The following is a 15824-nucleotide window of genomic DNA, read 5'->3' on the forward strand; positions in this document are numbered from 1 at the left end:
ATAAAGCCGCTTGCCCATTTATGAAGCCTCAATCTTGTTTAAGAAACTTTAAATGACAGTTCCAATTGCTTTGCCCCATTATATAATAAGCGTACATCCTTTTTTTTTATTTAAGCTGGCCGCTGTATCACTTATGTTTTGAAGACGTCGACCACTGAATACATACAACCCTTTTTTTCGAGTTCCTACCTTGATTTCTTTGTCTTGTCGTGGCGGTCCAGGGATGCCTACTGTCATCTATCTCTCGGAAGGAACGATACCAATACATCCGAATTCTCCGCTGCGAGAACTTCTGGTTTCACTGGCGATTAACACGCAGATTCTCAGAAAACTGAAGACAAATACTCATTTTTTTAAAAAGCAAATATATAATACAGAGTACGGCACTGGATATTATTACCAGAAAATATTTCTAAAACTTTTTTTTACATTTTCTTAGATTTTTTTTTTTTTTTTTGTAACAACTTTTCTAGTAACACAAAAAGATAAGAGGTCAGAGGAGTTAGGTTATCATGCGGTAAAGTCAAGGGGCATCTGCTATAAATCGGATGGTAACCCAACTTCAGTGTGCTTTCCTGCACATTCTGTAGGGTCCATCAGACCCCGTTTCTCTCCCATATTCTTCAGCACCAGTACTGTGCTGAAACGGATCCTTTTTAAATACCGGGTGTTTACGCAAAGAGGTTTTAAAATAACTTCTCCATATTTGTTTTTATGTCCTACCTTACACACAAACAAACAAAAACACCTTCAAAAACTTTTCCTCTAAAACAGGGGGGGGAAAAAACAAAAAAACTTTGACCCTTAGTCCTTGTAGCTACATTAGTATTTGTCTTCAATCACCAAAACAACTGCTTTGCAAACAAAGCTAAGTCCTTTATTTTATGTGATCTTTATTAAAACTTTCTTCTTTTTGGGGGGGAGTGGTGGGGGGGAAAGGGGAGTGGATGCAGCAGGACATGCCCACTGGAGCAGCAGAGGGGGGGAGGCAGGGTGTATAAAAGAAAGAGCAGGCTGCCTTCTCAGCCTGTCTCCTTAGGATTGGAGCAGCAGAGAACAATATCCCAGCTTGGGTGAGACAAGACTTTAAAAGGCATCCAATCCCCCACCTCGTCTCTGTCTCACATCCATCCAAACTTACACACAACGTGGGGGGGAAGCAAACACACTCTTATCCGGCTTTGGGGGGCTATTAGAAGACCATAAGTGAGAGAGGAAAACTGAATCATTTGGACTCTAGAGGAGCTAAAAGCCTGATTTTGTAATAGAACCAAGTACAGAAATGGAACAGCTAAGGTGCAAGAACAGCAGCAGCAGCAGCAGCGTGGAGACAAGCACAGCACCCCAGGTCTGCCGGCATGGGGGCAGCAGGAGTGTACAGGTAAGCGCCGTGTGATTGTTAAAAGGGGTCAGTAGCCAGGAAGGTGTGCAGGGCTGAGGGAGAGGTGTGCAGGGCTGAGGGAGAGGTGTGCAGGGCTGAGGGAGAGGTGTGCAGGGCAGAGGCAGAAGTGTGCAGGGCAGAGGGAGAGGTGTGCAGGGCAGAGGCAGAGGTGTGCAGGGCAGAGGCGTGCAGGGCAGAGGTGTGCAGTGCAGAGAGGTGTGCAGGGCAGAGTCAGGGGTGTGCAGGGCAGAGGTCTGCAGAGGCAGAGGTGTGCAGGGCAGAGGCGTGCAGGGCAGAGGTGTGCAGTGCAGAGAAGTGTGCAGGGCAGAGTCAGGGGTGTACAGGGCAGAGGTCTGCAGAGGCAGAGGTCTGCAGAGGCAGAGGTGTGCAGGGCAGAGGTGTGCAGCCCGAACCGTTGTGCATGCTGTAGAGGTGCTGAATCTGCCTTCAGCTTCTTCTGTTTCTGATGTAGTTAAAAACAACCACAGGAAGGTTACAGTGTAACCCGAGCTGGTACAGGGCAGTGATAATAATGGCTGGAATGGCAACATGTAACCCACAGCAATAGGTTCGGCGATTTCTGTTCAAAGGAGTTTAACATGGAAAAAGGTAGATGGGGAAGCAGATGTTGAAACAAAGTCCCACTATGAAGTAGTGCGTGTCCTCTCCTCCTCATTGTGACTGTCCCTGCTCCGCGTCTCGGTCCTTCTGCCCCTTTTTGCTCCGTTAAAGGTCCCCCTTTCTAGGCATGTCTTTATTTAAATAGCGCCATAAATGTACATAGCGCTTCACAGCAGTAATACACGTGACAATCATATAAATAACAACTACAAATGCTGCTGCCCCCTTTCTGTGCTGCTGACCCCTTTTCTGCTACGAGGGTTATCCATCAGCCGGCGATCGGCGCACTGCCGCATGCAGGCTCCCATTCATTCCAGCTTCTCGGCTGCTTCCCACTGCAGGAGGACAATCCGGGAGTTAGGATACTGGCTGCACTCTCAGTACTTTCACTGGGTGAGCCGGCAGCTATCAGGGTATGTGAGCAAAGTTTACGTTGTCTTAACTTTGCTCCCTCTGCGATGGCAATAATATATATTATCTTAACTGTGCATGCAATGTCTTGTATATAATGTATAACCTTGTTCACTATGTAACTATATATTTGGAACCATGTATTATTTGTCATCTAAACTCTGTGCCCAGGACATACTTGAAAACGAGAGGTAACTCTCAATGTATTACTTCCTGGTAAAACATTTTTAGAAATAAAATGAGTATGTATATCTTTATTTAATTAGCGCCATCCCTGTACATCGCGCTTCACTGCAGTAATACACGGGACATAATACAGAACACTGAATGGGAATAAGCACTTCACACATCAGTTACATTAGGCAAAGGAGCCCCTGCCCCGAATAGTTTTCAATCTAATAAGTGGTGCAATTAACTCCTGCCTAACTGTTGACAGTAACGGTGCGTCATTTCCCGGTCTCTGTGTGAGAATTCGCAGGGAAGGTGCTAGCAAACCTTGCAGGCGTTTCGGTGAAATTAAAAAAAAAAAAAAGGGGGAGAAAGAATTTAACAAAATCCCACAGTTTTCCACCAGAGGGCGTTGGAGTTACAGGAGACAATTGAAACTGATTTTCTGTGCTTTCCTAAAAAAATTAAAAATAAATACTGTGTGTATGTATGTAAAAAAAAAAAACATTCTCCTGGGGCAGTGAATTAAGAAACCTCATTAGAGAGAGGGGAACAAAAAATCTATATATATATATAAGCTTAAGCCTATAGGGAACCATGTTAAAAATGTTTTTTGAGGCAAAAAGTGACACTGTGTGCTCATTTGCATGTCATTTCCCAGAATCCCTTGCTGCAGTGGAAGTGCTGTATGCTGGGTGATAATGGGGAAAGGCGGGGTTGCAGACCTGCCTAAGACATGCAGATGAGCATACAGTTGTATTTGCATATATATATATATATATATATATATATATATATATACATATATATATATATATATATATATATATATATATATATATATATATATATATATATGTGACTTATAGCCAACCTGATTTCCTATTTCTCCAGCAGAAAAATATTGATGTAAAAAAAACTTTTTTTTTTTTTTTGCAGTGACTTTTAAAAATGGCTGCCATAGTAATTATTCTAAAGCCGGCTTCTGGTGCTCTGATCTCTGCAGCGTACGAGCCCATAATAAAGTAGTGTGTTCCAAGATCCTTTTTATATACTTTTGTGTATTGTTTCTAATATTTGGGGGATTCTTCGTTTTTTGCTTTTTTTTTGTTGGCACCTGGGTGTATTATCGGTTCTAGGTTTAGTAATATTAGTTGTTGTGCTGTTAGGAGTTCGTTCTGCGGGATTAGCGTGGGAAAGCTGTGCAATGTTGGACGAAGATGATAGAAAAGTAGTATTTGATGTAAGCACTATAAGTCGACACTGAGTACATGTAATGTAGCATTGCGAAGGTTGACACACACTATTTAAGCCGTATTACCAACAGTTTCAGACATTCTTGTTGATCTGTAAAAAAGGTTCATAACTCCGCTCCACCACAAAAACATAAATATTGCACGTGTGTGTGCGTGTACATGTATGTTGAGAGCACAGTTCTGTATATAGCAAATAAAAATCCCTTGTGGGCACATCATATATAAACACAGACATTAATTGGGACCCTTACACGTCATTATATTTCAGGAGTAGGTACAGTATATAGATACGCAGAATCATTATACACTGCAGCATAGTCATTTTTATCAGTCAGGTAGGGGAAAAAATGCCACCCCTCTTTTTTCCCCTGGAAGTGAACTGCTGCTTTAACTCTGTCTGCACCCCTGAGGCAGAATGTAACTTGAACTGCAGCTGATCTGAGAGTCTGTGTGTGTGTGTATTCACTATTCAGGGCCTCCTCAGCTAATTCATTTCTAGGAAAGTACTTGTTTTCGCTGCCCTTTGAAGTGCTGCTTTGTATGGTGTTTTTAAGCCCTTGTGACGTGCCTCGCAGAGCATGCTTGTTACCGTTTAAAGTGTCACAGGTAAAGCACGCACACTTTCTCCAACAAACTGCTGACTCAACGATTCCTAGCACACCGCTCTGCTTCTCATACAGACGGTGAACTCATGGCAGGGCTCTCATTGATTACATTTTGCAGCTGAATGTCTTTAAAAAAAAAAATTAGAAGAATCTGAAGCAGTAATGTTATTTAAAATTTTTTTTTTTTTTTTTTTTAGCATGTTCTTGTATAGCGCTGCTAATTGTACGCAGCGCTTTACAGAGACATTTTGCAGGCACAGGTCTCTGCCCCGTAGAGCTTACAATCTATGTTTTTGGTGCCTGAGGCACAGGGAGATAAAGTGACTTGCCCAAGGTCACAAAGAGCTGACACCGGGAATTGAACCAGGCTCCCCTGCAGCAATCTCAGTGTCAGTCAGTGTCTTTACTCACTGAACCACTCCTTCCAAACACTGTCTAGGAAGTGTTTGAAAATGAAGATATAAATCGCTATCTTTTTTGTTTTATATAGTAGTGGAGAATTATGTGGGGGGGGGGGACAAAACATAATATATATATATATATATATATACACATATATATATATATATACACATATATATATATATATATATATACACATATATACACACACACTTTAAAAACCTAGTGAAACAGGTGATGAGGTCCCTGCTCTGAGAGGCTTAATACCATTCTATCGTCTCTTTCTTTCATACTTGCTATGTGGTCTTCTGCTCGAGAGGGGGAGTTGTATAAATGTTATCATGGAGGGATACAGTGAGTCCCCATACTTCATCATCCAATGAACACCGAGAATAAAGGTTTCAAATACTTACACTAATCTGCTCTTTACATCGATCACCAATAAATAATCCCCGCCATGCACGTGTGTATGTGTGTGTATATATATTATATATATATATGTATATACAGTAGGGCCCCGCTTTATGGCGCTCTGCTTTACAGCGTTCCGCTCATACGGCGTTTCCCAATGTATACCCATATTCATTAGGTTCGGTGCTTGTTCCGTTTTTCCGGCGATTTTCGGCATGACGCGCTCAGCAGCCGAGTATCCGGCTGTCACTAAGCAACAGTTTTAGCGCCTGCGCAACTCCTTGTCAGATGCCATTTGTTAGCGAAACAGTCGGGTTACAGCTCTGCATTCTCTGTTTTCAAAGATACAGTACTGCAGGGCCCCGCTTTACGGCGACGGCGGCCTGTAACGGAACTCGCCGTATGAGCGGGGCCCTACTGTATGTGTATATATATATGTATATATATATATATATATATATATATACATATATATATATACATATATATATATATACATATATATACATATATATATATATATATATATATATATACATATATATATACATATATACATATACATATATATATATATATATATATATATATATATATATACATATATATATATATATATATATATATATACATATATATATATATATATACATATATACAGTGTTCGACAAACCTATACATTTGCTCGCCCCGGGCGAGTGGATTTAACCCCCGGGCGAGTAAATATTGGCCCAAGCAGCACACGTTTGGTACTAGGTGGCGAGTAGATTTTTTGGTGATTTGTCAACCATTATATATATATATTCCTGTAGGTGTGAAGACAGACTTCTGTTTTATGGGGAGAAAAAATGTAGAAGTTTTTTGTATCACGCATCCCCAAAAAGTAAACGCTTCAACCTATATTCAACTCTTATTTTGTTGTTATCTGCTTGCAATCACATGAAAGTGTACAATCGCTTGCCTGAAACAGTGATAAAGTGTTGAACATTTCATACAGATCACTAGCCAGAGAGATTCACGCCACATCAGGTCACTCTCAATATGCTATGAAACGGCTTCCCTGTGTCAGAAGATGTTGATCCCATTCATTTGAATGGCGCTGATCCCTTCTCGGACACAGGGAAGCCTTTTCACAGCATATTGAGTGACCTGATGTGGCGTTAATCTCTCTGGCTGGAGATCTGTATAAAATGTTCAACACTTTATCAATGTTTCAAACGATTGTACACCCCCCTCCCCCCCCCCATAAAACAGAACTTTTTGGGCAAAAAACAGAAGTCTGTCTTCACACGTGTGTGTGTGTGTGTATAAAAGTGCATGGCTGGGATTATTTATTGGTGATCGATGTAAAGTGCAGATTAGTGTAAGTATTTTATAACCCCCCCCCCCCCCCCGTCCAGGTGTTCATTGGATGCTAAAGTATGAGGGATCACTATGTATCCCTCCATGATAAAATTATATACAACTATCCCTCTCTAGCAGATGACTAAATAACCACTGTAAAAGAAACCGAAGATATATGGGGCAAACTTCTCTCTGTGGTCAGGAAACAGATGACCTGGATTTGTGACACAAGGTCTCAGAGAGGGTGCGTTCTGCTGAGATTCCTCACTGCGAGTTCGGCTTCTCCTGTAACAGCACAAACCTCTCCTAAATCCCTCCCTAGATGCTGTAGTTTGGGACACTGGGGAAAAAGAGGGCCAAGCTGTTGCTGTTCCAGAAGAGGCAGAGACCAGAGGAATCTTTATGCCCCACAGCTTCTGACACTTTCAGTATCAAAAATGGCATCACAAATCCAAGACAGGACACTTCCTGACTCCAAAGGATGAAGGAGTTTGGGATATATACGTTTTTTATTGAATTTCTATAGTCCAACACTGTATGTTTCGTCACTGTATTTGTCCTGTCTCTGTGCTTTTCAATGTGACTTATCACTGCCACAACCGTCTGTCTGTCATCTCTGCTCCTTCACAAAGTGACTCTTTGCTCTGTGTCACCTGTCTGCCCGCTCTTCTCACCCAAATTCCTCGCTCTTCTGCCCCTGATACACGCAGGGGAATAGTAGAATAGGCTGCATTCACCGAGTTATGGGCGCTGCAGGTTAATAAGGGCCTGTGGAACCAAACTCGCTAGTAGTTGCAGGGTTAAGACATCGCTTGCTACTTTTTAAGTGCATAATTCCAGATTGGTTCTGCTTGTGTTACTTTAGAAGGCACTGTGCGTCCTTTTGCATACAGGGGGAAGGGACAGAGAGAGTGCAAGAGTCTGGAAGGGGATGGGGGGGGGGGAATTGGACAGGGAAGAGAAACCAAAAAAAAAAAAACCTTCATCATACTAATGTCCCAGAGGAGAGAATATTGAGGCAAAACAAGCGAGCGCGGCCAGGACTGAGAGTTAACCGCTGGCACGGCGCCCACTGCAAAGTCTGTTGTTTGCTTATTTCATTCTTTTTTCCCCCTCTTTCTCTCCCAGTTGCTTTCTCTCTGCAGTAATTGTTTGGAGTAGCAGAGAGAGAGAGCAGAGTTGGAAAGGCTTCTGCATTGTTGAGCAACAGGGAATAAGGGGGCATATGAGGGAACTTTTTAACATGCAGGAGTAGCAGCGAGCGAGCAGATGTTGCTGACTCTCCCGTTTCTTCGCTCTACACCTTTAAGCTCTCTCTCTCTTTCTCTCGCCTAGCCGTGTATTTAAAATAAAACACAGGCGGTGTGTGTGATTTGATCCGGATTGAGTCTAGGAATACAGAGGGAGGGCCGCTAGGAAGTTTGCATTAGTTTAGGAGTTAAAGATCTGCGTATGGACACCAGTGGACGTGAAGGCAGGTTCTCACACCGGCCTTCTTTGAGACTAGTTGATGCTCTGTCACCTGTGCTCTGTTACTGCCATGAACGTGCTTTGCCTTTTCCATGCTTATTGGGAGGGGTTACATGGCAAATTAGGAGGAGGTTGGGAGTGACTATGTAGAGCAACTCGAAGATTTTATAGGGAGGATTTAGGAGCTGGAGAGAGCAGTTATGTAGAGCAATAGGAGCTACTGTATAGGGAGGAGTTTATAGGGAGCAATAGGAGTTATAGGGAGCAGTTATATGGAGCAATGGGAGGTGTTATAGGCAGCGGTTATATGGATCAATAGCAGGGGTTATATGGAGCGATAGGATGAATGTATGTGTATGTTGCTGCCATTTTCCTCCACTTTGTATCAAGCAGTCGGGTCTTTGTTGCTGTTCTCTTCTGCAAAACTCACTTTAGAAACATGAAATGCAAATTGACGGTTTCCCACTAAGGGTCTTTTTCTACATACGCCGAATCTGGGACTTTCGACCGATGAGCACGGCTGCTTCGGCGTATGTAGAATTACCCCCATTAACATTTTCAATACTAATTAATTGGGAGGGATTTCCCAAATTCAAAGGACACCTCCTGATGCAAAGTGCTTCTATTTCTCATTTTTTTACCCAGGTCACTCCTTGTGAAACCCTCCACTAATATCATATTGAGTCTCACTTTTGGTTGTCAGACTTTAAAAGAATGGTTTGTGGGTTTCTTTTTTTTGGGGGGGGAGTCAGATCTTAAACCCTTTTAGTGTTGAGGAGCCAAGCAGGAAACATATCTTAAAATATGGCACACATGTTCAACAAGACAGTGGAGCTGTTGCAAGGCTGCAGGGGTTATTCCTTAAAATGCAACTGCGCTACTCAGGGCGCTATCGCACAGAAACTCCCGCTAAAGGTCAATGTGCTCCCAGTTTAATGAATACACACCCACCCATCCCTCACAAGGATTTCCCTTCATTGCATCTCCAATATAAGTACCAAAGTGTCCGCTCCTTGGCCCTTTCCTTTGCCAGAAGGGGCCTTGCAACTCCTGGCTCTGGCACCGCGCTTATCCTTCACGTCTCTGGTATTGGAAATAATGCTGTTGCACTCGGCCACGTAAACCTACTGCCTTCCGTGTGTCACGCGTGCTAGGCAGTGTAAGAGATGCGGCATTCCATGCAACGCCATGCTTTGGTTAACCCTTTCACCGCCCGAGGGGGTCAGCAAACCCAATTGGGTTTACAAGCCCCGTGAGGCGTGAACACGTGGGCACCATGTGCACGTTATTCTTGCTGCAGGAAAGATACGGGCAGACTGGCGCGCCCGTGTACACATCCATGTTACAGACCGCTTGCTAGTTCAGACTAATTACGGCTTGTGGCAATCCTGTTTGTGGAGATTTTTTTATTTTCGTTGTGTAAAAAGTGTGCTCTTTCTCCCCCCCCCCCCCCCGCCCCTCATCAGCTTCCTCTGAGTCTCATTTAATACCCTGCCTACCCAACAGCCACTGCTTTGTACGTCTCGTGGGCAGTGAGCGGCAGTTAATGACTCTGTAGGCCAGGGGTTGACCAACTCCAGTCCTCTAGGGCCACCAACAGATCAGGTTTTCAGGCTATCCCTACTCCAGCACAGGTGGTGCAGTTGCAGACCGAGTCTCTGATTGAGCCACCTGTGCTGAAGCAGGGATATCCTGAAAACTTGACGTGTCGGTAGCTCTTGAGGGCTGGAGTTGGCCAGCCCTGCTGTAGTTAACCTCCATCGCAGCTCCAAAAAGCCGTCTGAAAGGCAAATGTAATTGTGAAGACATAAGTACAGGTGTTTTCATTGTGCTTCTTTAATTCTATGTACAGCACGGCACAATCTTCCAATGATTATTATTTTATTTGTATGGCACCAACACATTCCGTAGCGCAGTACAATGTGTGGAGGGAGGGCCATAACATTATACTACAATAAGAGTGCACGTAAGTGTAGACAAACGGACAATAGGAAGGAATTATCTGCTCATACAGAGCTTACAATATCTCACCTGCTGACCTATCTCTACTTTTAGGCTGCGTTTCCTGCCCCGTTCTACACCTCATTGCTGGGCTGCGGGACTCTGCTCCCGTTGATGTTCAATGCAACCAAAGCCCCTTTTGGACTCTTGAGTCTCCCCAAAGGTTATACCATAACCCATTTCACACCCCATGGCCCTTACACCTGTTGTCACTTCAATGATTGTGATGATAGGGGGGGGGGGGCAGACACAGTCTGACTGCAGGATGGGACGGCTTCAATGATAAAAAGGCAGGGGGTTCGGAAGGCTGTGGGGTCAGATGGGATCACTGGGGGAGCAGAGGGAACGGAAGAGGCTTCCAGGGGCACAGAATCCGGAGTCTCTGCAGCTTTTGAGGGGTGTAGGCAGCTGTGCAGAGAGGAAGAGAACCAAGGGCTACAGAGGTATGGAGAACAGCTGCACAGACACCGCAGGCATGAGGGGGGGGACGCAGGTATTTGAGATGGTATTTCGATGGGGGTGGTGCATTTGAAGTCTAATGTTGGGAGTGAGGCTGCCTTCCAATGGTGCAAATAAGCTAGGCCGCCTTGGCAGAGGGTGACACCGGCTTGCCAGGGATGCGTGCGACTGAGACGGTGTTCGCAGTGAGGGAGACTGCATTCCAAGAACACAAGTGAGCGAGACTAAGAGTAAATGAGACTTCATCCCGTGAAGTGAGACTTACGAGTAGTGCGTGGACGCATGAGAGAGATTCAGGTTTTCAGAAGCCTCCTAAAGCGTTAACGAGAGGATGGACGGCAGGGCCTGTGTGTTTATATGGAGCTGATCCTGGTAACCCCTCCCTGGCAGGCTGTTTGAAGTGTAAAGTTCTCTGCGCAAACAGCTGGGATCAGATAGATTGCTGGCTGCCTCACCTCACATCCCCTCCTGTACACTGTCCCTAATGTACAGACTGGCTGCAGGACACTCACATCTATAGGAGCAATCCAGATCTGGCCTTACACTGTAGCAAAGCCACGACCTCATAGCCCTTTCACAGAACTCCGATGTCATAATCGAACTTAAAGCAGCAGTGCGCTGCGACATTTAGCTACGTTGCAGAGTAGCCAACTCTTTAGCCACCCTTGCACCAAAACACAGCAGGCCACCCAATGGGGGTTCGAAATGCACACACCAAGCTTTTAACCAGCCTTTCTAAGCTTCAGTCTGAACGCTGGCGCTGACGGGGAGCCTGTATATTACCTGCGAAGGCATTCCAGTGATCCCGGTTACCCTGCGATAGTTTACATGGCGTATAGGGGCTGATCCTATATGGCCGATTGGGGAATCTCGTCTGAAAACGGCCGCTTCGGCACTTATAGGATCAGCCCCTATGTGATGATTCTCAGAAGTTTTCAAAGACTGATTACATTGTAATTCGCAGACATATTGGGGGGGGGGGGGGGGAGGAGGGGCAAATGCAATCAAAGCATAAAAAATAAAAGTTTAAGAGAATAGATACAAGAAAGGGCAGGAACTACTAAATAACATCCAGATTTTGAGATTGTAAACCCTAGCATATGAAGTGACTTAAGGTGCACTGATGTTTGGCACTGTTTTGCAAGTCTAGGCCTAAGGGGGGGGGGGGGGGAGGGTGTCATTTCATCAACTAATATAAGTGTTACTTTTGTGTTACCAGCTTGTGATGGTCATTATCGAGTGTTAACATTGCTGACCGTGGATAACGTCTGTCTGAGCTGCAGTAAATAAATCCCTTCCATCAGGGGCGGCCAACTCCAGTCCTCAAGGGCCACCAACAGGGCAGGTTTCAAGGATAGCCCTGCTTCAGCACAGGTGGCTCAGGTGCTGAAAGCATGGATATCCTTAAAACCTGACCTGTTGGTGGCCCTGGAGGACTGTGACCTGTTGGTGGCCCTGGAGGACTGGAGTTGGCCGCTCCTGCCTTAGATCCTGTGAGGCTAAAATAATTTTGTGGCAAGAATAGACATGATTTCAAATGAGGAAAGTACTGAATGTCTCCTGACTATGGAGAGGCCTGCACACAACAAGCAAATATAACGCACCTCTGGCGCTAAAGAGGTTAAATGTGTTTACGCTCATTCACCGTGTCACAATTCCATAACACCATATATTTTTTTGTCTCCATCCCAGACCAAACACATCGGGATCATTGCACCTTAACAGGTTTAAGTGTACAAATTACACTATATTAACCACTTACAGAACCTGCCAGTTTCCTCCGCCACGAGGCAGGTTGACATTAGGGGCTGCAGAACTGTTGCCATGTTAGATGGAAAAGTGTGTGAGGAGGGGGGGAGGCCGCCGCCAGTTACACTGCAGTCACGAAGCATGCTGGGAACCAGGAAAGAGGCAGCTTCCCATCACATTCACCTGTGTATAAAGAACACTCCTTTTTTTCCCCCAATTAAAAGCTTGTTACACAATTTAAAAAAAATAAATATATATATATATATATATATACATATATATTTAGAAAAACACCACTTAAAAGAGGACCCATGCAATTAAGCAAGATTTGACGTCAGACCTTTTTTTCCCTGGCTATCAGGCCCTGCTTTTTTTCCTGTGTCTCGGTGGGGGGGTGTTTTCTCCCTTCTACACTAATTGCCATTAATCTGTAAATGACCTAGCGTTTTAATCCTAATAACCGCGTTACAGGACGTGCGTCGCTGATGTCATCCTCCTTCCCAGCTGGGCGCGGTTATAACTTTTAGGAAACCTTTTTTTTTTTTTTTTCACTAAACCCATTTCTTGCCAGAGGGGCCAAGAACCCAGGTTTTTGAATGAGGCGAGTTTGTAAACAGGCGAGCGGAGGCTGGCTTCATTTCCTCCTGGCACGATCCCTGCTGAGCGATACCACTACGGGCTCTCTGTATCAAGAAGTACGTGTGCGCAGGCGCGGTTGTCCACAAAAGTCTGACATGCGACATTATGAAGTGTATTTCTACTGTTGCCGCACACGGCGTTAAAAAGAAAGAAACCCGCGCCACCTTTTAAGGCGACAGAAAACCATTAAGAAATGTTGTGCGAGTCGCACAATCCTTAATACGTAGACGGGCGCCAATATGCAGCTGTAACTCTTCCCACTTGCTCCACCAATCCCTCATTTCGGCGCAGATGTCGCCAAAAATGGCGTGAGCCAGATTATTACGTAGGCGGTCTGCCTTGAGTATATTTTACCGCGGGTTGGCGACAAGATCATTTTTCCCTGATACATAGAGCCCTATGTGCTTATCAGGAGTTTGCGCAGGCAAAGCCACCTCTCTTTATTGGCTCTATCAGGGGTGGTGGTCGGGAGGTTGAGTAAACACTTAATTCAGCGCCTCCCTATTCAAAGGGCCAGAGGGGGAATAAAAAAAAAAAACCTTTTAATTTCCAAAAAGGAGCAACAACAGCCACATGATTACTTTAAGTATGATTGCGTTTGTTTAAGGAGGGCAATTACACTCTGCAAAACACAGCAGCAACAGTTGGATTTTGGGAGAGGATGCTCTTAGGAGGCTGGCTTCTCTGGCAGCAAAAGGGTTACGGGAGATAATTATATTGGGCTGCTTGCAAAATACTTGTTTTTCTGAGCAATACACATATCGGCTTCTGCATCTCTTGGAGGTCATGTTTCATGTGTCAAATAAATAAACAGGCCAGAGCTGGCATGAACCTGACTCAGGATTTTGTGTGTGTGTGTGTATGTGTGTGTGTGTGTGTGGGTATATGTATATATATATATGTGTGTGTGTTTGTATATATATATGTGTGTATATATATATATATATGTGTGTGTGTGTGTGTGTGTGTGTGTACATATAATTATAGCTCAACCCTGTTACAACGCGAATCCGCTTATAACGCGATGCAAGCGTGGCTCCCAATTTCCGTATTTACGAATACTTTACAACACGATTATTGGTGTCTTAAATACTTTTATTGTACAATGCATACAGTTGTACATTATTTCTAACGCGATCCGCTTATAACGCGATGCGATTCTTTGGACCCCAAGCACAGCGGTATAAGGGGGTTGAGCTGTATTTGCTAAAGGATGTAATATAGCATGTATGACAGGACCTACTTTGTATGCAGGTCCAGGGCAGACGTCATGGCGGTTCCGTCGGTGCAGTCGCACCGAACCTCGCACTCTTCCCCACAACTTTTAAACTGATTGCCGCGAGATAGTGTGGGTCCTCTGTAAGCACCTCTTACCTTCTCATCGGCTCCTCCTCCTGCATCTTCTGAGAGCGACGTCGCTGTGATTGCCATGACAACGTGACAACGAGGAGATGCCGAAGAGAAGGTAAGAGTCCCAGCACACTCACCTAGCCCCGAGCCCCGCCAAGTTACAAGCCGGCCCTGTCAGCAGATCCTATCCGCCTGTGTATATAGTAGGCGGTTTACTACAGCTGCTACCTCATCACACAACTTCAACAGTGTGATAATCATCACGTTCTAATTCTGAATGGGGGAGTGTTTGTCATGTGTTTTTGTTTACCTTTATCCCACTACGTCCTTATCATAGGGCCCTTACGGTGGGGGGGCGGCATTGCCTGTGCAATATCTTGCCAAACACGGTAACATCAGGCAAAAGGGTGCAGCCAAAGAAAATCCAACCCCTCCCAAGTCTCCTCTCCCCGTGTTTACAAACATGATTTCATGATATGACATGATATGTGTTAAAAAGGCAACGATCACCCAGACATGACCCCAATGCCATTAGCACACTATGCCCCTTTTTTTTTTTTTAGGTCAGTTTCCTGGTTCATTATGGTTTCATGTACTGGTGTGATTTAAATACCTAATAGTTTTGGAGAGAGCGAAAACAAAATCAAGAGGCGATGCTGTTTTTTCTTCTTCTTCTAAAATCATCTGAAACTGAGCAATTAAATAATTGCAGGAATAACAATGTGCATGCGGAAAAAAAGGATCGTCCCTCCTTCCCCTGTGACAGGATTTGATGATTGTAATTATCTGAGCCACAAGCATGAATCATGTCAGGTTGGTGAGAGGGGGGCTTAGAGAGTCTCCTGAAGCGCTGCATCCTGGCCACCTTGATGTAATGCTCCACCGCTACCGTCTGCGTGAGCTGTGATGTTATGCGGTTCTTGGCCTAATCTATTAATTTGTAATGGGAGCATAGAATCCTGTCCAGGCCCCTAAACCCTCTTGCGTGCAACACCTTGTCGCTCATTCGAACGTCTGTTTTATAGTTGACGATAAGTTCGCCAATTTTAGGCTAAGTAGCCGGCCCGCAAATAGCTAAATAATAAAGCTCATGCAATAAACAATACATAGTTACATGGTTACATAGTCGATGAGCTTGAAAACCGACATGTGTCCATCAAGTTCAACCTATGCTAAATTTTGATATTATGATAATTTTAGATAAATACCTGCTACTAATTACAAGCTCATAACAAGGAATGCAGCAGTTATTCCACAGTTGCTGTGATTAGTGTCGACTTATAACTCCGTTTAAGAGGGTCTGTGACAAACTGTTTTTACTTGAGGTTATAATTAAGATTATTTGTTTTTTTTACGAATGTCTGGCTTGGCATTGTTTACTGTGCTCCGTGCACTAATCACATCTTGAAGCCGCGATCCCGTGCGTTTTTACATATCTGTGTTACCGAATTTGAAGTGGGGTGTTCCTGGCAGCTCAACCGCGTTATCTTTAGCTGGGGGATGTGGGGGTGGGGGTGGGCCTGCAGTTCCCGAGATACTTACCGTTTTAGGTGCTGG

The 15824-nt window shown here is 44.4% G+C and overlaps 1 protein-coding gene across 2 annotated transcripts in view; it reads left to right on the plus strand.

Moving 5' to 3' along the window:
* Positions 1–1032: 1032 nt before the first annotated feature.
* IGF2 (insulin like growth factor 2) overlaps positions 1033–15824 on the plus strand; it is a 33065-nt gene continuing 18273 nt past the window's right edge. Inside the window, exon 1 of one of the 2 annotated variants that reach the window (XM_075566911.1) lies at positions 1033–1381. In XM_075566911.1, the coding sequence (XP_075423026.1) occupies positions 1283–1381 (99 nt within the window). In that variant the 5' untranslated portion in view covers positions 1033–1282. Of the gene's footprint in view, positions 1382–14221; positions 14383–15824 lie in introns of those variants that run through there. The other variant, XM_075566912.1, reaches the window with a different exon arrangement.

Source organism: Ascaphus truei, chromosome 12, assembly GCF_040206685.1.
Source record: "Ascaphus truei isolate aAscTru1 chromosome 12, aAscTru1.hap1, whole genome shotgun sequence".
Lineage (NCBI taxonomy): Eukaryota > Metazoa > Chordata > Amphibia > Anura > Ascaphidae > Ascaphus > Ascaphus truei.